The following is a 25,335-nucleotide window of genomic DNA, read 5'->3' as shown; positions in this document are numbered from 1 at the left end:
AAGGTACAACAGGATTTCATACATATATTAACCAACAGTTATATCAAACACATTCAAATTCTTACATATTAAGAGACAATATGTATATCCACCTATATATTAGTGCTGGTGCAGCAGCAAATACAAGTGGCCAGTAATGTGTTTTGTTTGTGTGGGCTGTGGGTTGTGTTTTTGCATTGGCCCAATTACTTTTTTTTATTATTTATTCGGGCTGCGGGCGGCCCATGGCCCACTCGGGCTAGCCCATATTTTTTTGCGGGCTTTATCGGGCCGGGCTAAAAAGCCCGGATGTTAATTCGGGCTGGAATTTTAAGGCCCAAGCCCGGAAAAAAATCGGGCCATTCGGGCCGGCCCATTCGGGTCGGCCCATTTTGACAGCTCTAACAAGTAGTCGAGATTAACTTTTAGACTTTAGTGAGAGGCCCTTATAATTGTCAATGAAATTGATGAAACACAGACAAAAGATATGTGTAAGGACAATTGCCTGATATTTATTAAACAATATTTTATTATGTAAAACATTTCTCATGAAACATTTTTTCTTTTTGGAGAATTATGCTATTTTTAAGTCAAAAAGTAAAATTATTTACTTTTTATAAATCATGATTGGGCTTTTGGATATGTTCAATCTTATGAACACTTTTGGACTCGCCAGCGTGCTCGGATTAATTTCATAGTGAGAAATAATTAAATATTTTTATGGTGAAGGCATAAAATAAATTATTGTTTTTACTTTTTAACTGTTTCACCATAATTTTATGAAATAAAATTATTTTTTACGTGTTATCCTGACACTGACAAACATAAACTCAAAGTGATAGAGGCATCTTGTGAAGGGATGGCGCGATTCGTTCACAGAACTATGAGTGGGATCATTCCTTCCGACCTCAGCTCAATTAACAAAGCTTTAGGTAAATGTATTACTAGAACATCGAATCTTATTTGAGAAAGTAATGTTTTCTCAAAAGTTCCGGTGCCTTAAGTCCTACCACATTGCTTTCTTCCTCCTCCCTTATCAAACATGGGTCACAATCCCCTACATGGTAACAGGTTTTGGCTTTTATCTGTCGTTGATTTACCTTTTTTACTGCAAAAATGAGTCATACAAATTCATTCCACATTCTCTTTTACCTCAGGCAAAAGAGGGAAGAACTTGGATCGATCTTCCTCTGTCCAAGTACGTGTTGCAATTTCAAGGGTGAAGGAGAAAAATAACAAGTTTGTTTCGTCTTACTGGTCCCCCACCATGGTAACTTTTGGTTCAAGATTTTTGAGACTAAAAAGAAACAACAGCACGACAAGAAGGGCCAGCAAAGTCCACCCTATTCAAGGAAGATGATGATTACACAAGAATAATGTTATTTTTTATAAGATTCATCTACTATATTTTTATATTTCAAAAAAATATTAAACAAAAACAAACATATTTAATGATTTAAAATATAAATTAAATTACTCATTTGATCCTTATAGTTTAAAAGTGATTTTTTTAATAATCTTTATAATCTTTATAGTTTATATTTTAATTCTCTTTTAGTCTTGAAAATAATAGTTTTAGTTCCTATAATTTGTATTTTATTTATCTTTTAGTCTTTACTAAAAAAATTATATAAAAATAATTAGTTACAAATAAGTTATAAATTATTAACTATTTCTTTTATTACAAATTATCTTACGATAAATTAGTTAAGAATTACTTGTTAATATTTTTGTAATTAATTATAATTGATAATATTATTAAAAAAAATTAAAATATAAATTATAGACAAAAAAAAATCACTTTCAAAATATAGAGACTAAAAAAAAATTAAAATACAAATTATAAAAATTAAAACAACTTTCACATTAAAGGAACTAAAAGAGAATTGAATTAAAATATAAATTATAAGGATCAAAACATAATTAAAATGTAAATTATATGAATTAAAAAAAATACTTTTAAATTATAAGAACTAAAAAAGTATAAATCATACAATTATAAAGATCAAATGAACAGCTAAATCTAAAATATATAAAAGTATTTAATATTTTCCATCCAATAAATAAAATTTGTAAAAAAAAAGACTTTTGTCAACTTTTATAAAATTAGAATATACAACTTGAAAACTACTTAAAACGTGTTTTATAAGTCATTACTTATAAGCATTTTTTATTGGCTTATAAGTTAATTTGACCAAAGAAATCGCGTTGTGCTTCGAAATTCAATCAAAGAATTAACAAATTACGTGTTGCACACATACGCAATGCCTGATACTAAAACCTATCCCCAATTAACTGAAACAATACACGTGCTTGTCACAAAATTGTTTCATGTGAAATACATGATCTTGAATTGAAGGCAACATTTTTAAATGGATTACTATAAGTATAGCTGGATAAGCTCATCACTAACGACAGATGGAGTAAGAACACCTAAATCTGTGAAAAGCAGAGTCAGGTATTGAGGAGGGGTGTAGTCCCGCGCGGACCTTTCAACCTCAACCTTGGATGGAATAGGTACGCCAAAATCAATAGGCCGTAACGCAGGGGCTAAATCCTTTTGGTCGAGAGGGTAAAGGCGGGCAAACTGCAGTGTAACACAAACAAGACAACATGTAACTACAGAACATAAATTCCTAATTTGTCAAAAAAGGATATGAATGCATTCAAATGTACCTTGTAGCTCTCAGCAGCGACATAAACTGGTTTATTCATACTGTGTGCAACCAATGCTATTTGATAGGTCCCCATCATGTTGATTATGCCCCCACTTTCGACAACTCCATCTGCACCCACAAAAACCATGTCCACCTCATCCATAGTATATGCAACAGCAGAATCTATTAGAAGTTTCACAGGAACATCAAGCTTGGCCAGCTCATTCGACAACCGCAAACCTGTTCGGTCTGGTCTTCCCTCTGTGAATTTGTAGACACAAAGGTTGAAGTGCAGACCACAATGAAGATGCCAAAGATACATACTCCACCAATTTAAAATGGGATTGATGAAGAAAATTATGGTGACTAAAATTTGAAACCAAACTTCACAGGCAATATCAGCAACAAGGCTTTATATCACTACGTGGGGATGTTTCTATGTATCAATCAAGTCAGTAATCATGAAATTGAAATTAAAAAAAAAATGACAAGGGCCTCACTTGTAATTTGGATTTTGGAAGGAAGGTGTTTATGGTGAGCCAGTTTAGTGGCTTATAAGTTTATTTGACCAAAATAAGTTTAGTTTGTTACTAGTTTTTTAGCCTATAAGCTACTAGTTTTTCTTTTTCTATTTTTATCCTTACTGATTTACTTAAAATCTCTTTTTTAACCCTTTTTCTCATTTTTAAAAATCCTTTTGCCTAGTGCCTACCGTATCCCTCTCAGTCTCTCAATTTTAGAAATAATGAATTGTTTATATATAAAGTTATAACCAAATAATTTAATGTCTTTCTATGTCATTGTACATTTATCAGTTAGTTCATTAGCTAATTTCACCAATTTACATGTAATTCAATCAGCTGCTTAGGTCCTAATTTATAATAGATTATAAGCTTTCAATTAACTTTTTAATTTTCAGCTGGGTTATGAACTAGTTTTGCTTTTGCCAAGACAGTCTAAAGATGAAAATGAGGCTTGTGTTACATATAAATAATGAGAGTAAGAGGGCAAAAACCAGTGCAGAAGACCCGAAATAGTTTGTTATTTTGTGCAGCAAGTTTCAGGACTTCAAAGACGACTCTGGAAAAACCATGAACCAAAATTGTACAGCCATCAAATATAAAATCCTGACTCAACATTGCAATAACTTTGCGGGCCTGCAAAAAGAAAGAAAGGAAAATGGGCAAGAGAGTGAGGAAAGAAAAGAAAATTAGAGTGCAGCGAGAGTTGGAAGTTGCCTTGTAGGAGATTTCCCCAAACTTCTCAGCACGTTCGATCAAGCGAGACTTAGCGGAATTGAAGTCTTCATACTCTAAAGCAGAAGTGCGAGTGACATATCGCATAAAGAGATCACAGCCGGCTGTCAAAGAGATAGAGGAGGTATCCCAAGACTGCAAAGGAATGAAGAAGAATAAATCATCAGAGAGAGAGAGAGAGAGGGAGAGAGAGAGTTGAACCAATACTTTGAGAGAATCGGAGGCCTTCTTGAGCTCGATTTCGAGCTGCATCATGGTGGTAGCCTGGCTGGATCTTATGACGGCGGCCAGGGCGCGAATGGCGGCGACGGCCTCGGCCAAATGGGGCTGTTTCCGCCAGCTGTTAAACTGGTCGATGACACTGAAGGGCTTGTCAGGATCGGGGCTGAGTTGAGGTTGAGGTTGAGGTTCGGGGCCAATAGCGGCCTGAGCCTGGGCCAGCCAGTCGCTGGTGACCACGCCGTGGTGCGCCGCTCTGGTCTCATAGTAGGCAGAGATATTAGGGTTTGAGGAGTCCCCCTGGTTCTGCTGCTGCTGCCTGTCCATGATGAATGATGCTGATCTCCACCACATCTCTGATCTTCCCTCACCCTCACCTGGGGTTTTGCTATTGAGTAATCTTGAAAAAATAATTAGGGTTAGTAACAGACTGGTTGAGACTAATTAATTGTAGTGGCTGTCAAAATAAATAATAATAATGATAGAGTTAGAATATTTTGTTTAATGGATTAACTATAAAAATTAAAATTTTAATATTAATATATTAAATTTAATCAATAATTTAAATATTCTTGATAATTGATTATATATAATGAAAATCATAATAATTTAACCTGTTATGAAAAATCATATTTATGGAAATAGAATCATAAGCAATAATATTATATAAATTCATTATTAAAAACTTACTACATTCGTCTCTAAATATAAAATATTTTTTAAAAAAATTGTTTGTGCTATTCTATAAGACTTTTTTTTTAAGTTTCTTTTGCAATAATGGTTTTTTTTTTTTATTGAAATATCCTTAATTATTTAATAATATAAATTAATAGAATGAATTCATTCTCTCTCTTAAGAGTATTGGAACTTATAACTAACATATATTAATTACGTAGAAAGATATTAAATGAAAAGAATAAGACGATAAGTCCTAATAATTTTAAGAATAATTTTAAAGAAATAATATAAATTTTCAATAAATTTAATATTATTAATTAAACTAATCAATTATTTTAAAAAATATGAATTAATTAAAAGAGTCTAATAATTAAAAATAATCTTAGAATATATATACAAATTATATGTGTGTGCAAATGTGTATTTCTTAAGATAGTCTTATATATAAATATTTGAGAGGGCAGGGTAAGGTCACCTTAGCAGTACAAGTGCCTCCGCTCATAAGCACAACTTAAACTTAAACATGTAATGACTGGAGATTAGGACTTGCAATTTTTTATGTATATAATTTTTTTGCTGACTGATTTTTATGTATATAATATTGACTAAGAAGTTTGAATTTAAGATTGTAGGCAAACTATTTAAAACTTATATCATTAATCATTAGACCCATCTTATTAATTTATAGCTTGCATCAAATGTCAGATTCAAACTAAATTTTAGAGTGTTTCATTATTTTTATTTATTGTTCATGTAAGTTAACCTTGTAATAAGTTTTTTTTTTCTTTACTCAGTGCCGGTAACTTTTTTTTTTTTTATAACTTTTCTAATATTATTATTAACGTAACATTAATAACGTGTCATTTAATAACATGTCATTTATGTTAATACGACGTGATATTATACTAACATTACATGGGGTGACATCATCTCACGAGGTGGTGTAATACATGACTGATATTATAATTAATATTTTTTAAAATAAAAAATGTAAACGTACAAGAATCAATACTAAAAATACAAACAGAGATAAAAATGAAAAAAATGTCAACTTATAAAAACTATTTTCATATTTAAACCTTTAAATTGTTAATTATAAATTCAAAATATAATTTATATACTAAAACTATTTACTTATCTTTGCACTCAACAAATTAAAATACTAATTTCTTACTGCAACTATGAAAATGTCACCATGTCTTCTCACTTTTAATCATTAACTTTCTTTCATTTTATAATGTATTTCTATTGTTTTTCTATTATTATTATTTTAATTTTTATTAGCTTATTATGTGATTCGATGGCTCGATTTAAATTAGCTCGAATGTGTAATTGGGATAGTTCAGTTCAAATTGCCAATTTTTCTGTATAAAAAAAATGAATCAATTCAAATCAATTAACATTGATAGTTCGGATAAAAATATCTCATAAGTTTAAATTAACTCGATCTGTGATCACCCTATTTAGTATTTACACTTGGAAAGTTTGGCTTAAAAATAATAATAATAATAATATCAAGTGATTAAGCCTTTTAAATCATAACTTAAAATTACACCATTTCTTTCATTCCGTGAAGAAGGAAGCAACTCTTTGTCGGGTGTTGGTTGAAGGAAACATTGCATTACAATTGAGGTTTCAGTCAGGTACATGTGTTGACATATAGCATGACTTAAACAATGAGTGGTCACTGGTCAGATAGGTTGGCCCCTATAACCCATGCCGTTTCTTTCGAGGAATTTAATTAATTATTTCCCTGTTTAATGTCATGTGGGTCTGAAGAGTGAAGATTAGTGACCACGGCAGCAAAGACAAGTATAACATTGGAAGATCATTTTTAAAATCCAGCAACTTACGCATATCATATGTTTTTGCCCTCGATCGCCTTTTTAGCAATTGCCTTATTTAGAATACAAAAACATACAGACAATTAAATTTATTATTGCTTTGTGATAGGAAGTCATCTTCATTTTCTATCAGATAATACAACAACTAGTCGAAAAGGAAAGGCAATTAAGAAAAGCATTGCCATTATAAAAGTTACAACTCGCAAGACCCTCTGCACATACAATCAAGTCTTAATTTCTGATGATACACATTATATGTTGCTAAGCTTATTAGCAGAATGAGTTAAAGCCATTACAGTTCAAGTCCTTTTGCAGACCATCATTCGAGTTCTCTCCTTTAACTATCTGAATCCAACTTTGTCGTAAAAGAAGATTCTTCGTGATTTGAGCATCTCTGAACCCATGCCAGCACAAGATAAGTATTAAAAGTACTAATTTGGATTTGGAGTAATAAACCTCTGATTATTTTATTTTATTTTTTGTTGATGATGTTAAATACAATACAAAATTGGGTACCTTGGACGATTGGTCGTCTCTGGAATTCTTTGGAAACAAGGCCCTTCATCATACCCTTCACAAACTATTTCTCCAAACTCATCTTGGTAGCAGATTATGCCCTGGGAGTGATCTTCATAAACCTGTTTAATTAGAGACCAAGTGGACATTAATTAACACAACTTACCAAAAAGATCTCTTTCACAATCAAAGATAAAATTAAATGACAGAAAAAGATGAAGATATTGACCTTGTTCTTGATGGATGCTGTGATCCTCAGTACCGATGCCTTTTTCATTGGGACATAGCTGCGTTTGGACATCAATTTTTTGTTGGGGTACTTGAGAAATGATCCATATTTCTGAATTGGGATTCGAATTGAGGAAGTACAGTTTACAGCCATCAATCAAATTCCTCCAGAGTTCTCCGTGAGGAAGAATAAAATTGGTGTCGGATTGGCCCTGCCTATATAGTAACGGAATGATCAATTAGTTTCTTATTAATGGTAGGCATTGGTTTTGTTTGTTTATATTATAAATTCAATTATTGGTGGCTTGTGTCTTATCATGATGCATTAAAATATAAATAGTCATGTAGGGCCAAAGTCGCTTATCCCTTACTTTAATTGCCGGTGAACTCCAAGTCACAGTTTTGGTTCATGCTTGATGGTGCTTCTCTCTTATCATTAAGTTGGTTGGTCCATTCACCATTTCACTATGGAATGAATCTGTTATTTGCTCTTGTTCGATAACAGTTCTCAATTTCCATAGTGGGTGTGAATCATAATATAAATGACACAATAATAATGTAACCAACACAGAGTGCGGATAAGTCCTGCAGCATGGCTTTCAGATAATTCTAAGTTAAATTAAATTCGATTTAAAGAAATTCACTTATATTTTGTAGTTTACTTTTCTGCTATTCCCGTTCAGGCCACGCAAGCTAGCAACCACAAATAGGTTCACTAATTATCAAAAGAATTTGCCAGAGGCAGAAATATGGAGCTATATCTATTATCATCGGTATCAAAAGTTTGTGAAAAGATAAAGTACGAAACCATGACTTACCAAATTCGACAAATTATACTTGCTGTCATGCAGTGATTTTATAGGATATCAATTTTCACTTCTCCATTCAGTCAAGTATGGTCATGCGTTCTTAACAAACAAATAAATGGACAAATTCACTAGAGTAAATAATATAAGCTTCTGATAGTATAAAGAGGTTTTATATTATTATTTAATTATAATTGATATTTATGATAAATTTGTTTATTTTTATAATTATTATTTTTAAAGTCATATTTATTATAATTTCTGATTGATTGATTTTATAATTTTTTGTATTGATATTGCATAAATTAAATTATTCATTATATTTTGCACAAATTATTTCATACCAAATAATTGTTATAAAATAGTTTTACATAATTATACCAGAGAGAAATCTTAGAAATATACTTTTTAATATGTTTTTTATAAAATATTTTTTTATTAATTAAAATTTATTAAAAATCTAAAAATTTTATGAGTTTCACCTCATATTTAATAAAGTCATCTCTTGATTATGTAAATTTTAATAAATTTCAACTAATAGAAAAGAATGGTTAGAAAGAGTGCCTTAAAGAATAGTATTATTCCTCTTTGTATATTTATTACACCTTAAAAAAATCTACGACTTCTATACAAAGATATAAATTTCAATAATACAGTGTATTGTTATTTCTTGATAGTAAAAAATATTCTAATTCTAAATTGAAATAAATTTACAAATTTATTTAATTATTATTTAAAGGCACTGCATGTGAAGATGACACTGTAAGATTACATGGATTTTTCATGTAGGTTATGATGGTTTTGATATAGAGTCGTGTCTAATTTAAGGTTTTCAAAACTTTTATTACCTTCAACGATGATTTCTCTAAATATAATTAAGGAGTAACAACGTCACGTCAAACCAATTGAGTAATTGAATTTCTAACTTGATGGAAATTACATGAAAAGCTAAAAAAATAATGATAAATTGTTTTTATTTTACTCGCATAAATATCTTAATTCGGTGCTTATTAATAGATAACAAACTCATTCGTAAAAAAAAAAAAAAGATAACAAACTCTTAAAACATGTATAACAAACATTACACTTGTTTTATGCGGGTAAATCAAATTTGACCATTTGTTAGGATTTATCCATGATCCATTCAATACATATGTAAAATTCAATCCAATCTATTCAATTATCTTAAAAATATATATGGCTAGATCGGATGGAATAAATCATTCAATTTTTTTTAGAAAGATGTAAATTATATTAAACCCAAAATGATACAACAATAAATGAGATATATCCCGCAGCTAAAAAAGATCAAAAGTCTTTCGAATAAATCATTTTATTACTTCTATCACTTATTACATAGATAATATTATCTTTTTGTTAGGTAAACGGTAAAATTTATAGAACTATTATGAGCACTTAACCTTTAAGTCATATTGTATTTATCTCTTCGTTATGATGAACATATATGAAAGAGTACTATGAGGTATAAACACTTAGGCATATAGACCGTATTATATATTTGCTAAGGCAAATGGTACTACAAGATTCCATGATAGATATTCCAATAATTTTTAAAAAATAAACTACGATAATGAAAACACAAGAAAAAATCTCCAAAAATAATTTTTAATCTTTCAAAGTTCACATCTATCTCTCACAAATTATTTCTCCTTAATACTTGTTAACTTGTAAATTTTACCAATCTACAGCTTGACACATAAATTATATTACGATCAAAGAATAATGATAACAAAATTATGGAGGACATGATTTTTAATTCCATGAGAAATAAATAATTTATAAGAGCATTATCTCTAATTATTCATAGAAAATATAACTAAAATTTCTCCATGAATGGAATAATCATATAAAAATTGATGCTAAGTAAATTAGCTATTGAACTATATAGAACCAGGTTAATTTCTTCCAATGAATCTAAGCATAAGAATAATTACGAACAAGTAAAGAAATTAAAAAAAAAAACTCCAATTGATAATGCTTAGAGTTTGGAGGAAACCTATAGATATCCTGATATTTAAATTTTCTATAATATTGCATTCACAAAATGCATGGTCAATCTATGTCATAAAATAAAGCTCTATATGTATGGGTTGTGTATATCCCAAAGAGCTACAAATAAAGAGTTTTAAGGAGTGGGTGTCACTCCTTTCAGCTCGAAGCACTCTTTCGGTGGTAATGTGTCTCATGAGTGGAAGGAGTTTGATGAATTCTGAAACAATGGAGGGAAAGGTGTGAGGAGAGTAAGAAGAAGAAAAAGATGAAAAAGGTGGAGTGAGGGGGGGAGATGCAAGAGGATCACATGTTATTGAGGGTTTTCTATGTTCTGGAGCTTCTGGGAAACACAAGCGCAGATTGATTACAAAGTATGCCTTCAACTATACGTCTTGCATTTATGTTCTCTAGGAAATTCTTATTTATGCAATTTTGCTAGAGGGCTTAATGTTATGAACAAGATTTTTATATTATGTTTTCTATTTCTATATTAAACTCCAAAATTTTCATCATTATATCACATAATTTATGGGATTTTTGTTCAAGTTTTATTTCATTGATACATGCACAAGAAATGAGAGCAATTATTTGGCAGAGATCTAATTTATTTTATTCAAAGTTAGAGTTTGTCCCTTTGTGGTTTAGGATCCTTTAGATAATGCTTTCTTTTGACTAACACTAAAGTTGAAATATCATTTGTGATACTTATAAAATTGAGGGGATGTTAAATTCCAAAATTGAGAGTTGATGAGCCAAAACCTAAGTTTTGAAAGGGGTATTTACTTTTTCCCTATCGATTTTACCTTAAATTTTCCAAGACATCAAGTTGAAAATATTAATAAATCTGTATTTAATGGATTTCAAAATTGCTACTTTGTTGTCTCTATCTTTTCACTTTATGCCTTTCATAACTTATTTTGAAGACTTCCGAAATTCCGCTAGGGTCCAATTCTGAACGGTAATAAATACCAGGGCTTTGCAATATTTGATTGATTACAATTCTGTATATTCCATTTACTATAGAAGTTCCCAGAGAATTCATTAAAGGAATGTTTCCAACAAAAATAGTTTGTTCTTGTATGTCCCTACTACTTTTCCAAATTAATCCCGCAGATACATATAATTCAGCAGAATATGTAAGCCATTCATATACAGCATCTTTTTCGTTTATTAAGGGTTCTAATAATTGATATGTTTCTACAAATAATTGAAATTCAATTTCTTATCTGTATCCTCAATTTTAAGGGCATTTTGGAGAGGTTGCACTCCAGTCATCTGGTGCTTTTACCATTGAAAAGTGCTTCACTGCAAGTAATCTGTCACTAAGAGAGGCTATAGTGTCTGAGATGTTGGCTGTGCGAAGTGATCTTTCCAAGACAAAACAGGGCTCTTACCTATTAAGGAAACTAGATATTGACGGGTATGCTCTTGTCTATTTAGTGTATTATAGAATTTCCAGAGTATTACTTTTGATTGAGAAAATATATTTCAACTTCTTGTGTGCTCAAACCTTATGAGTATGACATCTGATGGAAAGTTGTACTGAATGTTGTTTGGTTTCAGCTTTGAGTTTATAAGTTTATTGAAGTTAATCTTCATGATTTATACGCTGCTTTATTACCACAGATTTGCTGCGAGTCCTGATCATTGGAGGTCAAAACAAGCATCCCAAGAATCTACTTATAAAGATTTTTATACCATGTTTGGTTCCAGTGATACGAAGTTGACGAAAAATTATGCCTTTCTTGCTGACACTTCAAATAATAAATCAAATAAAAAAACTGTAAAGGAAATGAGTAAAGAAATTGATCAATCCCTAGGTTCTGGTGCACCATTTCTGAGCACCCAAAACTTCAAGAAAAACCCAAAAAAAGAAAAACACAAAAGTAAGAAAAATGCTCAGACTAGTGGAGATGATGATAACTCTAACAGGAAGAAGAAAAGGTCTAACAAGGAAAAGGTTGAAAGTGGGTTTGATATTGCTGCTACTGCAGCAACCAAGAAGACATTGAAGAAACGACGAAGAGATGGTGACCTTTCCGAGGCTTCTCTGAAGAAAGTGAAGGCATCAAATGCAGAGTGAAAGACAAGTTTTTTCCGTAATGAAATTATTTTAAAGAGAATGATGGCGTAAACATGTCAGCAGGGTCCCCAAGATTTAATGCGTGAATGTTAGAATGATTTCCTATTTGCTAGTAATTTTTGTATCATTTTACCATGTAGCATAGACTATGTAACTGGCAAATTGCATTAAGAAAGGTAGTTACTGCAAAGTATGACTTTTTTTAATCTAACGAATTTCCTTAGCACCTCCTTCCCCCTCGCCCCAATATACTGTGATTTGCTGGATATATATATGACTTCAGTACGAACTTGGAGATCATTCCCCATTTTTAGAATACAAATATTTTAGATTTTAGGTATATAAGAACTCAAAAAGCTTGGTTGGCAAAACTGTAAAATTCAATGTAAATTGCAATACATATAAACATTGCCACTTGGCAGTTGAAAGGTAAGATACAAGTAATCAAGTATACACTAACAGATATGTTTGTTTCAAAAGGCGCAATTGAAACAAAATTAAGGAAATAAATATTGCTGTTTGTTCGGTCTGTCTGTCAATCATATGTTGGAGGATTGAACCTGCAAAAGAAATATGATTTTTCTGTCAATAGTAGGGTAGCTGCGTATAACGGAAAGGCTGGAAACTGTTAATAGTAAGTGTTACTTGTTCTGTGTGGGATTTGATTTGCTTGGAGGTATCCTTCGGAAACTGGAATCCACCTGCTTAGAAAGATTCTTTCTATGAGCGTGCAAATCTATTAGAGCGTGACGAGAAGATGAAGTCTTGCTTGATGGCCAAGAGTTCACTTGTATTGATGGGAGAACCTCAGCTTTGGCCCTGGTAGACCAGGTTAATGATAGCAGTGACAGTGTAAGAGCAAGAGTAGTCAGTGCTATGGACCAGCTCTTCATGGTAGTGAAGGATCTTGGTTCTTATGGTCGCGATGCTTGTTGTATAGTGAGTCAAGTAAAGCTAAAGATAGTGAATTCTGAATTATATATTAGTGTTGATTCATTTCTTATTAGTTATTACTGTCTGAAATGCCAAGGATGTTGGGATCCGATGCCATTTTGGGTTCATGTGGGATCATGTGCTCAACTTTTGACTGCTGCATCTTGCATTGTCTGGACTTTGGATTTGGTGAAAATGGAGACAGAAATCTCAGAGAGGTCATGTGATAAGCCACGTGATGGTACTATATCTTTAAGCTTTTAACTCTTGATATTGAATATCATTAGACGATGACTTTATAAATCAGCTAAACGCTATGTAGCAAGTGTAATCGAAGTTGGATTCCGCGGCACCGCTTCCGCTAAAATATCTTCCTTCTTTTAACTTTTTCTTTATTTTTAAACAAATTATCACTGTTTTCTGTTTGTTTTTGGATTCTAGATCACTAGAAGGCTTACTTAAATTAGGGGGCAAAGATAAACATTTTTAATTAAAAAGGATATGAAATGGGGGATTTAATATGGCTCCATGGAAAGAAAATTGTTATCTTATACTAATTATGTTTCCCACTCTTCTTTGGAATACTAAATGTTTGGATGAATAATTTGTCACTCTCAATTCTACCTTGATTTGTAAGTTTGTTTTATAGGATTGCATTTGAATGGGCATATTTCTTCTTTTTCTTTTAGGCCGTTTAATCTTGTACTAAGTCTACAAGAAAATCCAATCCTACATTAATTAATTCTTCCTTAATAAGCAAATGTCCTACACTGCCATTTCAACCACCAGAGCCTGTAATTGTAACATCTTTATGAGGAGTTATTGATCATTACATTAGCTTTTGTAATTCAACCGAAAGTGGAATGGTTTGCTGCAAAGGTCAGAAGCTACTATTTTCCGTTTTAAGGTTTTTCTTACTTATTCAAACTTGAAGCTGTTTTTCTGTTTGTATTAAAATATGCCCGTTACTTGGCAGCTATCAAGTTTATGATGAAGAAATCTCCAACACATGAACTATATCAGGAATGCTATTACGAAGCCCGTGAACTTGATCTGCACGAGAACTTTTCCCAGGTACTAAATAGCAGTTTAATTGTTGGTTTTCTACCCACTTATTTCACTTGTTAATAGAGTTTATGTTTCTTTTTGTATCAAAAAGTGGTAGAATGCCCCAACGCTATTTTGCATATTATTAATAGAGTTTATGTTGAAGCATGTGATTTTGATATTGAAGAGATTTCAACAAGCAGGCTCCATAATTTTGCATATTGGATTGTATTTACATATCGTGGTGGTTTGCTTTGATTGGTTATTGGAGGAAGCAAAGCAAAATGTTGTAAACGAAGCAAAACTGAGGAGTAACTGGAAAACAGGAATAGAGAAAGTGAAAAAAGGAAAAGTAATGTGATAACATGGTGGAAAGGTGACAAGAAGAGAAAGCAGATAACAAAAAGGTTTGTGGGTTTCGGGTCCAATTCCAATATATAAGTGTGAAGTACCGGCGTCCAACTTCTAGTTCTTCAAACACACTTATGTGGTGACTTAAATGCCATCAATAGAAATATGGCTTCTGCTGAATCAAATTAATATTTTCAATTCGAGCTGAGCTCCATGGGCATACACTTGGATTTTTATTTTGCATCTCGCCTCTTTCTTACTGAAATTCTATGCTACCACCTATTTCTTCTTTTTTTTAGTTTCAATTTTTAATTTTTCAAAACGTAATTAGTCCTACACATGCTGAAATCACGATAGTACCCTTAGTTGCACACTCATTCTTGCGCCTCACTTCTTTCTTATTCAAATTCTACACTAGTACCTAATATTTTGGGTTCAATGTTTAATTTTCCAAATCCATTCGGCTTTAAGCCCGAAGAATTAGACTAGTCTAGTGGTGAAGAATTTGAAAAAATTATACGAGGTGATAAATTCAAACTTAATCATCATTATCATTGTTATACCATTAGAAACGTTCCGTCCTTTTCAGCCTATCGGAATAATAAATTAATAATGTTGTACACCCTCTATTTAGGTGTGACCACAACCTGTATATATGATATAGATACAAGAATTCATCGAAGCTATAAAATATCGCAAATGAGTGATTGACAGACTAGATACTATCATACTAGTGTTAATGAATTTATCAGGATGCTAGCTGAATCAGAGAAACTGTGCAACAAATCAATGAGAGTTTGTTTGTGATTGTTGCTGAGGAGAGTGATATTGTTCCTGCAAAGAGGGCAGGTAATGGTATTTGTGGTGACATCTTGGTAGCGACCTTAGCTTTCCTCCTTCAGAGATTTGGCATAGACACACTGCACAACAATCTCCTTCACCATCACCATGACTATGCAACAACCTTTGGATTGTGTATTTTTGAACAACTACGTACAATGGCTGTGAGGGTGGTGATCATGTTGGCTCTGGTGCTTCATGTAACAAGTAGAAGATAAGTTATATTCCAGAAAATTACATTCTGGATAGACTTTTCCCAAATGTAAAAATTTATATTTCAGAAAAGTTATTCTAGAATAGAATGTAAATTTTTATTTCAAATTAAGTGTTTTGAAAATTTAAAATGATGCAGAAAACAAGTTATATTGTAAAGAACCTTATAATTCCGATCAACGAAGGAAGATTATAGAAAATTGTAAAGAACCTTCAAAGAAATGATTGCTAATCGTTGACGTCAAATTTTAACAACCTTGAGTGTACCGTGTACAGTATTAACGGTACTGCTGATTATTCAGAAGAAGAAAAAAACGGTACTTGTGACCCTTTTTTATTTTTATTTTTTTTAAAAGTAGAGACTCATTTATGAGAAATTATCTGTGATATATGGTACTGATTTCTTGGTTGTAGTATTAGTTCTCATTTTTTTTAAATAACCCTTGTAAAATGTCTTTTTAGTTTTGATCTGTTATTTTATTTTAGTCCTTGTGGTATGTAGATAATTTATTTGTCTCTATCAGATATTTTAAAAAAAGAATAATTTAAAATGAAAAAAATATCATGAAGAGTAAAATGATATTAAATAAAATAATAAGAATTAAACCCCAAAAAAGAAGTTAACAAGAAATATAGAATTTTATAAAACGAAAAAGATATTTGACCCATCGTGATGGGAGGTACAGATAACAATTTATGACTCTGGCATTTGAGTTGGAGCCGAATTAAATTTGGGTTGGGCTTGCGTGGTGTCATAAAGGTAGAGAATGGATCTATAAATAGGAAGAGAAAGAAAAGTGTGGGATGTGAGGCCCAATAAGAAGTCGATGAAAACAATACATTATCCTATTTGGTTCGGCTTTGTGGTGTGCGTGCTTCTTCTTCCAATGCACTTCTGAATTGCACTGACCCGAGCTCCCATGCCTTTGTTAGGTAAGTAGTCTCACTTTCTGCTCCTAATTTGATCTTCTTGTGTTGTACATACTACATAGCATAACATGTTAATGTTGTGAGCAGAGATAACAAATGCGCAACTATCCTTCCGGTATTCACTGACAATCCCAATGCCACACCATCATGCTAAAGGAGGAGGGTCTTGGATTTCCTTCCGCAGCCTTAGAATTAGAAACTTGAATGTCATTAAGGCTGTTGCCACCTTGGATGCTAAACCTCGCTTGGATTTGGATGCACCTCACCCGCCTGGCTTTTTGCTCGAATTCTCCGACCCACCTGATGATAGGGAGAAGTTGAGAAGATTGAGAATTTCCAAAGCTAATAAAGGAAACACCCCCTGGAACAAAGGACGAAAGCACACTCCTGGTACTTTTTACTCTTTTCTTTTCTTTTCTTTTCTTTTCTTTTCTTCTAATTTTCATTTTCTCTCTTTCCATGTCACCTCCAGAGACTTTGCAGAAAATCAAAGAAAGAACAAGGCTCGCAATGCAGAATCCTAAGGTGATGTCATGTAAGAATATTCTTTATGTCTTTGTTCAACATAGCATCCAATCCATCTTAATTCAATACCATTTTCACCTTTTACTACTCACAATTTCAAATCACACAATATCTCTTATTCTCTGCTTCATGTAACAGTTTCTTATAATGTTGTTTTATTAAATGTTAACATATATCTGAAAATGAGGACATGGAATGGTTCTTGGGTTTTTTAATTTTGGCTTGTATAGATTTCTTGACAAAATTTGGTTTTGCAGGTCAAAATGAAGCTCATTAATCTTGGGCATGCACAAACGTAAGTATATGCCTTTCCATGTTACTAGTAAATACTGCTTCTTTGTTGCTGATAAGTATATGCCTTCTTTATTGATTGCACAGTACAGAAACAAGAAAGAAGATTGGTGTTGGAGTGAGAAGGCGATGGGAAAAGAGGCGTGGAAAGAAAATGGTGCAGGAATCTTGCTGCACTGAGTGGCAGAATTTAATTGCAGAAGCTTCTAGGCAAGGCTATGTTGGTCAGGAAGAGCTGCAGTGGAATTCTTATGAAACTGTGAATGAACAGCTGAAGCAGGACTGGTTGATGAGTGTTGAACAGAGGAAACAAATGGCAAGGACACCATCTAGCAAAAGAGCACCCAAGTCCCCTGAACAGAGAAGGAAAATTGCAGAAGCCATTGCTGCCAAATGGGCTGATCCTGTAAGTCTATGTTAAATACATTCAACACTTGAAATTGGGTGATTTATGGTTTTACTACAACTAAGTGTTTCCTAGAGTTTTCTGCATAATTTGATTACTTTTAATACTCAACTTTGTCCCTCCCATGTATTAACTAGAATGTGTGGTATTTTTGGTATCAAATTTTTTAGACTTGTATGCTCATTGACTTGTCATGTATTCGATTGTTTGATACCATCACACCATTTTTTTCTTATAAGCTCCTAAAGTCTTAAGCAGTTGTTTGTTGTAAGACAAAGCTCTCGTAACTGATTTCTGTAAGCTACCTGGATTAATTAGAATATGAGGCTTAGTAGTAGAGGTGTTTTTCTCCTGTTGGAAACTTTAATTTTACTTTTGTTTTAGCTGTAAAACCTGTCTATGTTGAGCTGTTTCACAAATTGTCTTCCAAATTTCAATAATTGGTGATTATTGCTAAAAAGTTAGGTCGAAGGCCGCCCATGGTTCGAATTCTCTATTATACAAAAGTTGGAAGGGGAAGGATGAACTGTAGTCAGAATAGTCAAAGGTCCAAATCATAAGCTCCATGTTTTAGATGGAGATGTTGTTACCTAATTACTCTCATTTTTTTTTTGTGTCTATAATTGTTACCCTATCTAAAGTGAATGTTGATATGTATCTGTTTGGTCCATCCTTGCTGTGGAATTTGCCTTGCAGTCTTACATGTGTTCAAAGTTCAAGCAACTTGTTACACCAAATGTGGTAGATAAGTTTTGTCAAAATAGTGTACCCTAACAAATAATGTTTTGTCAAAGTACTCCTGTTAAGAACCAAAGCAGATTTGGGGGCAAAATCTTTCTGTTACTATTTCTCTCTCTTGAAGACCAATTTATTTTTCTGCTAAATCAGGAATACCGCGAAAGAGTTTGTTCTGCATTGGCCAAGTATCATGGCAGTGAAGTTAGAGCTGAAAGGAAACCTAGAAGAAGGCCAAGTGATGGTACCCAACCTACCAAGAAGAAACCTGCAAAAAAAAGAGATATTGATACTAGCGCTCATGTTAAGAATGACTCCAAGACCCGTAAGCCTATCCTGTTGAAAAAAAGCAAATCCCCAGCCTATAAGGATCCTTTGGTGAATTCTAAGCTTGAAATGATTAAGAATATTAGAGCACAGAGAGTTGCCGCAGAAACCACACAAACTCAGGCCATTGAACAAGCAAGGTAAACCCATGTTCTACTAGCAAGGGTCTGTGCAGAATATTATATTATTTTATTTCAATTATAAGTATATACCCCTCCCACCGTTTTTCCTTTTCTGAAGTTATTGGCCTCTTTGTTTCTATGGTCATGGTGGATACACTAAACATTGGTCAATTGAGTTTGGTTTGTTTTGGAGATTAGGTCATAGAAATACAGGTTTTGATTTATTTGATCTATATTGTAGTAGTTATCCTGTATACATTCATGAAATGATATGTTATGCACAGAGTATTGATTGCTGAAGCTGAGAAGGCTGCCAAGGCACTCGAGGTTGCTGCGACAAAGAGTCCTATTGCACAGTCTTCTTTGATAGAAACCAGAAAGCTAATAGCTGAAGCTATTCAATCACTTGAATCCATTGATACACAAGCTATAACTGAGGAAAAAGGATCAGCATTTGAAGTTCTAAACCAATCTCAAATGGCCCAAGTAAATGGACACACAATGTTATCATCAAGTGACTACAAGTTCTCTGAAGATTTTGGCAAATTTTCCTTGGAGAAGCCAGTTAATGGTGATGCTGAACTTCTGCTAACCAATGGTTGCACATCCTTACCTTTTAGTTTGAATAGTCAGATGAATGAATCTAGTCCATCAAATCAACAAAGGGAAGCAGAACAGGATCAGAGAAGTGAATACGAAACAGATCCTTCTCCAACAGTGATGGGAATTCACTCCCTTGAAAATCAGACAATGTCTGTAGTAACTAAAAAGTGGGTTCGTGGAAGGCTCGTTGAAGTGGCTGAAGAGAAACAATAAAATGGGTAAAAAAGCTTAGCTCAGTTTTCAAACATTAATACAAAGCAATGTCATATTGTTTGTTGCGTTATAAAGATCATAAATGCACGAATATTTTCTGCTTTAATAGTGTGATCATTGCTTGCTCACCCATTCACTCCTTGAAATCAAGAGGTGAGTTGTATCAGCCCTGCAACAGCCAACTACGTGTAGTAGACAGATGGAGGAAGACTAAAATAGATAGCTATCACTAAGGAAAGAGGGGTGGTTCACTGGATACTTGTACTTGTTTTAGTCATGTTACATTAAACTGAGTTAATCGTATAATTATTGTTACATTACAGCGTATCAGTTGATCTTCTGAGTAGTTTTGTAGCCACTGCACAGATTTGAACCCAAGCAGTCAGCTTGGAGAATCTATTACTACTACACTTGAATTATGAAGAGTAGGGTAGTGTTGCTCAAGGGTCTACGAATTTTTCTTTTACATTTTTTTGTTCAAATATCTGGATCTGGACTTCTTAATTGGCCCTTAAAATACTGTATGACAATTGACCAAACTTTTTTTTGCTTTGCTCATTTCTGGTAGTAATATAGTTGAATATTATAAGTTATATGTTAGTTTTAACGTGAAATATGAAATCGTTGGGTGAAATGTGCATAATAGAAATAGACTATGTAAGGATTGTAAGTCAGCCATCCACCAATCCCTAGGCAACCTGGATGTATATGGCAGTATAAAACTATAAAGGACTAAAAAAACGGATAAATGTATCTTTTGCCTAAGCCTACATTAATTTTGTTGCAATTTGTAAAAATTAGTTTCTTGATGGGCAGCTAATTTAAGTATGATGCATAGACCCTATGAAATTCATGGACCGCGATCAAATGTATTCTATGACTCTGAACTTGGAAATTAAAAAAGTGAAACAGGTTAATTGTCTGTTTTCATTAAAATACAAACTTGGAATTACATGGACTAGGTACAACTAAACTGCAGAATGTAAGGATCAATGAGCAGAACAGGATTCAGATTTGGTGGAGTTGTTGATATGGGATTCTATAGTGTCCTCAATCTGTTTCCTCTTGGCTTCTTTCTCTTGTTTGGCTTTTTGAATCTCCTTTTCTACTTCCTCTTTCTGCAAAAAGAGAATGTTATTAAAAAAAGGTATGAAAATGAAATATAGTTTGTTTAGGTAGGTGGGTGTTAACTCGTTGGCAAGTGCATCAAATTTGTACTTAGATTAATGCAAACCCAATTTACAAGCAAAAGATAATAAATTTAAAAGAAAAATAAAAGATAAGGTAAAGATTTAAAGATAAAAATAGAAGATAAAGAAAAAAGATAAGATAAGAAGAGTGAAAGATGAGAAAGATAAAAGATTAAGATAAAATAAATTCAAAATATGATAATGTTGGGACTGGACTTGCCTTGTCCGCCTAGCATGTATGTCTAGCAATGATATTTTTATGAAATCTTTTTTTGTTGTTCTATTAGAAGTTACCCTCTTCTGATTGTCTAACCCCTAAAAAAATGTAAAGATGAGACTAGAAAAAATCCAAGACTCCTTTTACATTGATAATTATGAGAAATACATCATACATCGCTTAATCACTCATGGTCATTGAGAGTTTTACACTAAATGGGGTACAAAAACGGATGAAATAAAAATGTGAAGGAAAGTAAGGGAGTAAATGAAACTGGAGGGGATTTTGTCGTTTAGAGGCGTGGTCTGAGTCTTTGTTTGAAATGGACTTGGACCTGATATTAAATTTTTTTTCTTTTTGATATTTTCTCGATTTTTTTTCTCTTTTAATCTATTCTTTTCATATCGATCAGTAATAAAAATATCAATTTAAAAAATAATTGCTAAATAAATATTTTTAAAAATATTTCAATATATTTTTATTATTATTAAAATTAGCTAATATTTAACCATTATCATATAAGTGGGTACCGTACCAGTAGGAGGATGTGAGGAACAGGAGGCTCATGAACTGCAGCCCGATTGGAAGCCTTAGATGTGAGAGGCTTCCAATAGCCAGGAATGCTCCTCCCAATCATCAATACAACTCTTGTCTTCTCCATATGTACTCCACACTCCCAGCTCAAATCCAATTGTTGGGTTGGAGTGGCTACATACTCATCTAGCAATTTATACATGTTTCAATCGCGTGATGGTGGCTTCCATGTATTAAATACCAGCAATCTTCTGCACTTTCAACTTCCAAATCTTATCAGCGTTTTTACTACTCTAGACACTTGCCTGCAGGAGTAACAACTAACAAGGATTCGAAAACAAAATGTATTAAATATGAGATTAATTGTTAATGTAGAGCGAAATGCATCAATGTGGATTATGTTTAAATCTGAAAAGTTAGTTTATTTTTATAAAATTAACTATTGAAGTAATTAAAAAATTTAAAATAATTGAAAAATAATAAAAATATTTATTTAAAAAAGATAATAAAAATATTAGATAAACATATTAAAAATATAAATGAAAAACATTATAAAAATTAAAAATTATCATGAAAAAATTATTTACGAAAAAGTTAAATAAATTTTTCAATTAATAAAAAATTAAAAATTAATTAGAATATCTTATCAGACTAATGCAGTTGTCAAGTTTAAAATGTACTAACCTGATCAGACAGTGAAGAAATAAATAAATGTAAAATAACGCGTGTGCAAACTTTAATTAGCTGTAGACTGTAGTTTTAAATGACTAGTGCTATTTTGTTTTTGTTTTGAATACCATATTAGATGGTAATTTTGGTGGTAGTCATAGCCAATAACCTACAGATTATTGCAGCAGCAGGTCACAATCTAACAAAACAGTATTCTAGTTCTAGTTCTGGTTAAAATGAGAAGCTGTTGTATCGACAAAGCTGCATCTGCACTCTCTGCTCTTGATCTCTTCGGATTGGTTCTTAGAGGTTCACCATTTATTTAAAATCAAATATTCAATGGTGTTACTAGACCAAAATATTAACTTGCCAACTAGTTTTAGTAATAAACCTAGAATGTATTTGAGAAAATTATATAAATATTTAACTTATTTTAGTTTCTGAAATTTCCAATTATGTCTTCTAACAGTAGTTTGCGGCGTGATTGTTAGAAGAAAGAAAGGAAGAATAGGGTAGTTGGGCCCTTAACTAAAACTCAACTCAGATTCCTTCCGTAGCCAGGCCAGCAATGGAAAGGGACTTGATCCATGAGAATGCCCCTCCATCTTCATCTTCCTTCTCGCCATTCATTTCCAACCTCAGAAACTCACAAATTCAACAAGTTCTTGTCCAGCAGTGGATCAGAAGTTGTCAGAAAGAAGAACCATTGAGTGGAAGCCTAAGGCTGATAAATATGGTTGCAGTGTGCGTTTGGGGTCAGATGTCTAACCGTCTCATTTGCTTGGAGAAGCACATGTTGTTCGCGGCTCTCCTGAACCGGGTTTTGGTCATTCCCAGCTCCAAGCTAGATTATAAATACAATAGAGTCTTGGATATTGATCACATCAATAAATGTACTCAAGCTAATAATAAAGTGCTCATCTCCTTTCAAGAGTTTTCTAGTATTAAGAAGCGCATGCATTTGCTATGTTATTTTTCATTGCCTAAACCGTGTTATCTAGACCAGGAGCATTTGAGCAAGTTGAAGTCGTTTGGGATGAGGATGCCAGGAAGCCCAATAAGAGGACCGTTGAAGATGTTCTTTCAAGGGACGGCTCATCTTTGTCCATATATATTGTCATGTATGATAGTAATAATAGAGTTAGCCATTTCCCTCATAACTGGAGCTTTTTATGTATACTCTACCACAATAACTATAGATTGTATGGTTCACAGCTTTGTCCTGACCCCTGAATTTGTTTCCATACCAATGTCTAACTCTTCAACAATCCCAAATCTAAATCCTGATTAGTTGGTAGTTGACATCTGGAGAAGGAAAAAAAAAAATAATGCAATAGGTGATGATGTAGTGGGATATGTAAAGATATTTCTATATCATCACTCTTTATGGAAATGAATGCTCAAGGTACCTGTGGATTACTTGTAAAGAGCTTTGAACTGGATTACTCGGGCAGAAAAAACACCTGAAATGGATGACATGCTTGGGGGTGGTAATCCAAATTCCATAGGCAAAACCGTTGTTTTGCTCGATAATATCCAAGATTAACTGGGAAATTGATGGCACAGACTTTGCAAGCTGTCTATGTGATGTATGACATTCAATCTCTAAAAACCGCTAGAGTAAATAACTTAGAAGAAAGCCAAAGGCTCTCCATGTGTTTTTTTGACCTAAAACGCACGAGGCTGTAAAGTACCCTTCTAAACAAGATCACGCTGTAAAGGAAATTGGCGTTTAGATTGATTCTATAAATTCGGCTGATAAGATATTATTTTGATTATTAAGTTTTCTCGAAATTTAAAATTAAGCAAGCGTGGTAATTATTTGACCAACTTGATGAATCCAAAAATTCAAACCAATTTAACTAAGTTGGTTTGATTTAGTGTATATGTTTAAGACTATCAAATTATGTCAATAAAACTTTGTTATTTTTTATTCAGATATCGGTTGTATAATTTAGATATTCCATAACTAATCAACCTAAACTTCCCCTCTCTCCTCTCTTTGCATGTAGGCACAATATAACTTGGTGTCAACAAAAAGTGTGGATGGTTCTTGAAATTCCTCTTTAATTTTCCTTTATCTTTACTTACACGTATAATACAATGTTGTTCTCGTTTTCACGATTAAAATGGATGATTATCTAAATTAACTAGCCCAAAATTTCTCTTTATATATATAATGATTTTTTTAAAATATAAGAATTATAAATTTAAATTATACAATTTTAACTATGTAATTACCTCAAGTATTTGAGAAATTTTTTTATTGTATATAATAATATTCAAACTGACCATGAACCTCTCCCATGAAACATACATGTAATCTCATAAAAAAATGTAATCCCACATAAATAATCCAAATTAAAAGTTAACTAATAATAATCATATAATAACTTATATAATATGAAAAATATTTTTTAGGTATTTTTTTAATAAAAGAATTGAATCTTTATGTTTCAAACAATACTTAATTATCAATTTAGTCCTTAAATTATTTAAAAAATTTAATTTGATTTTTAAATTTTTAAAAGATTCAATTTAATCTTCAAATTTTTTAAAATCATCAATTTTAATTTCATTAGATTATGAATTTCAACGTTTCATTTAGGAATGGTGGCGGTTTTACTGTGACTATGTTTATCATCATTTTTTAAAAAAATTGTTTATCATTATTTTCTAAAAAAATAAAATGTCACCAAATCTAAGGATTTCTCTGAGAACTTTTTTTTTTTTTTTTTTTACTTAACAGCGTGCGGCAACGGTGGGAACAATTGCAGTGGCGGCGGTGGTGAGGCTACGGAGGAAGGAAAGGAATCCGATGGCCTGAAAGTTGTCTTGATCATCAAGGAATAGATCCTCTGGCCCGTGGAACACTATCAGTTTGGTTCGTCTAGTCTCCTTCCTCACAAC

General features: G+C 32.5%; 4 protein-coding genes and 2 long non-coding RNA genes across 8 annotated transcripts; 3 read left to right on the top strand and 3 right to left on the bottom strand.

Moving 5' to 3' along the window:
* Nucleotides 1-2,228: 2,228 nt before the first annotated feature.
* On the bottom strand, nucleotides 2,229-4,543 carry LOC114400742 (translation initiation factor eIF-2B subunit alpha-like). Of its 2 annotated transcripts, none has more exons than XM_028363361.1 (5): nucleotides 4,100-4,543; nucleotides 3,875-4,027; nucleotides 3,652-3,793; nucleotides 2,656-2,765; nucleotides 2,229-2,566 (listed from the first exon to the last, which is right to left on the bottom strand). In XM_028363361.1, the coding sequence occupies exons 1-5, from the start codon at nucleotides 4,463-4,465 to the stop codon at nucleotides 2,360-2,362; spliced, it is 978 nt and encodes a 325-aa protein (XP_028219162.1). In that variant the 5' UTR covers nucleotides 4,466-4,543; the 3' UTR covers nucleotides 2,229-2,359. The 2 variants fall into 2 exon arrangements, with proteins under 2 accessions (XP_028219162.1, XP_028219160.1); XM_028363359.1 differs by having other exon boundaries at nucleotides 2,656-2,897; nucleotides 4,100-4,542.
* A 2,164-nt stretch (nucleotides 4,544-6,707) lies between these two features.
* Nucleotides 6,708-7,622, bottom strand: LOC114399158. The gene is made up of 3 exons (XM_028361284.1): nucleotides 7,379-7,622; nucleotides 7,150-7,271; nucleotides 6,708-7,027 (listed from the first exon to the last, which is right to left on the bottom strand). Exons 1-3 carry the CDS (start codon nucleotides 7,529-7,531, stop codon nucleotides 6,904-6,906), a joined length of 399 nt encoding a protein of 132 aa, XP_028217085.1. The 5' UTR covers nucleotides 7,532-7,622; the 3' UTR covers nucleotides 6,708-6,903.
* Nucleotides 7,623-11,444: 3,822 nt separating this feature from the next.
* Nucleotides 11,445-12,511, top strand: LOC114398075 (pumilio homolog 23-like). The gene is made up of 2 exons (XM_028360212.1): nucleotides 11,445-11,616; nucleotides 11,823-12,511. Exons 1-2 carry the CDS (start codon nucleotides 11,543-11,545, stop codon nucleotides 12,277-12,279), a joined length of 531 nt encoding a protein of 176 aa, XP_028216013.1. The 5' UTR covers nucleotides 11,445-11,542; the 3' UTR covers nucleotides 12,280-12,511.
* A 126-nt stretch (nucleotides 12,512-12,637) lies between these two features.
* On the bottom strand, nucleotides 12,638-13,423 carry LOC114398156. Its single transcript, XR_003663514.1, has 2 exons — nucleotides 12,925-13,423; nucleotides 12,638-12,839 (listed from the first exon to the last, which is right to left on the bottom strand). It is a non-coding gene; the product is annotated as an uncharacterized LOC114398156 (long non-coding RNA).
* Nucleotides 13,424-13,597: 174 nt separating this feature from the next.
* Nucleotides 13,598-14,869, top strand: LOC114398367. Of its 2 annotated transcripts, XR_003663588.1 has the most exons (3): nucleotides 13,598-14,091; nucleotides 14,189-14,286; nucleotides 14,463-14,869. It is a non-coding gene; the product is annotated as an uncharacterized LOC114398367 (long non-coding RNA). The 2 variants fall into 2 exon arrangements; XR_003663587.1 differs by having other exon boundaries at nucleotides 14,189-14,869.
* A 1,592-nt stretch (nucleotides 14,870-16,461) lies between these two features.
* Nucleotides 16,462-20,299, top strand: LOC114400114. The gene is made up of 7 exons (XM_028362396.1): nucleotides 16,462-16,596; nucleotides 16,681-16,983; nucleotides 17,066-17,118; nucleotides 17,376-17,413; nucleotides 17,497-17,815; nucleotides 18,704-19,017; nucleotides 19,284-20,299. The coding sequence occupies exons 1-7, from the start codon at nucleotides 16,584-16,586 to the stop codon at nucleotides 19,813-19,815; spliced, it is 1,572 nt and encodes a 523-aa protein (XP_028218197.1). The 5' UTR covers nucleotides 16,462-16,583; the 3' UTR covers nucleotides 19,816-20,299.
* The last annotated feature ends 5,036 nt before the right edge of the window (nucleotides 20,300-25,335 follow it).

This window comes from Glycine soja, chromosome 19 (genome assembly GCF_004193775.1).
Source record: "Glycine soja cultivar W05 chromosome 19, ASM419377v2, whole genome shotgun sequence".
Taxonomy (NCBI): domain Eukaryota; kingdom Viridiplantae; phylum Streptophyta; class Magnoliopsida; order Fabales; family Fabaceae; genus Glycine; species Glycine soja.
Note: the sequence above shows the minus strand (reverse complement) of the source record. Positions and strands in the feature narration are given on the sequence as shown.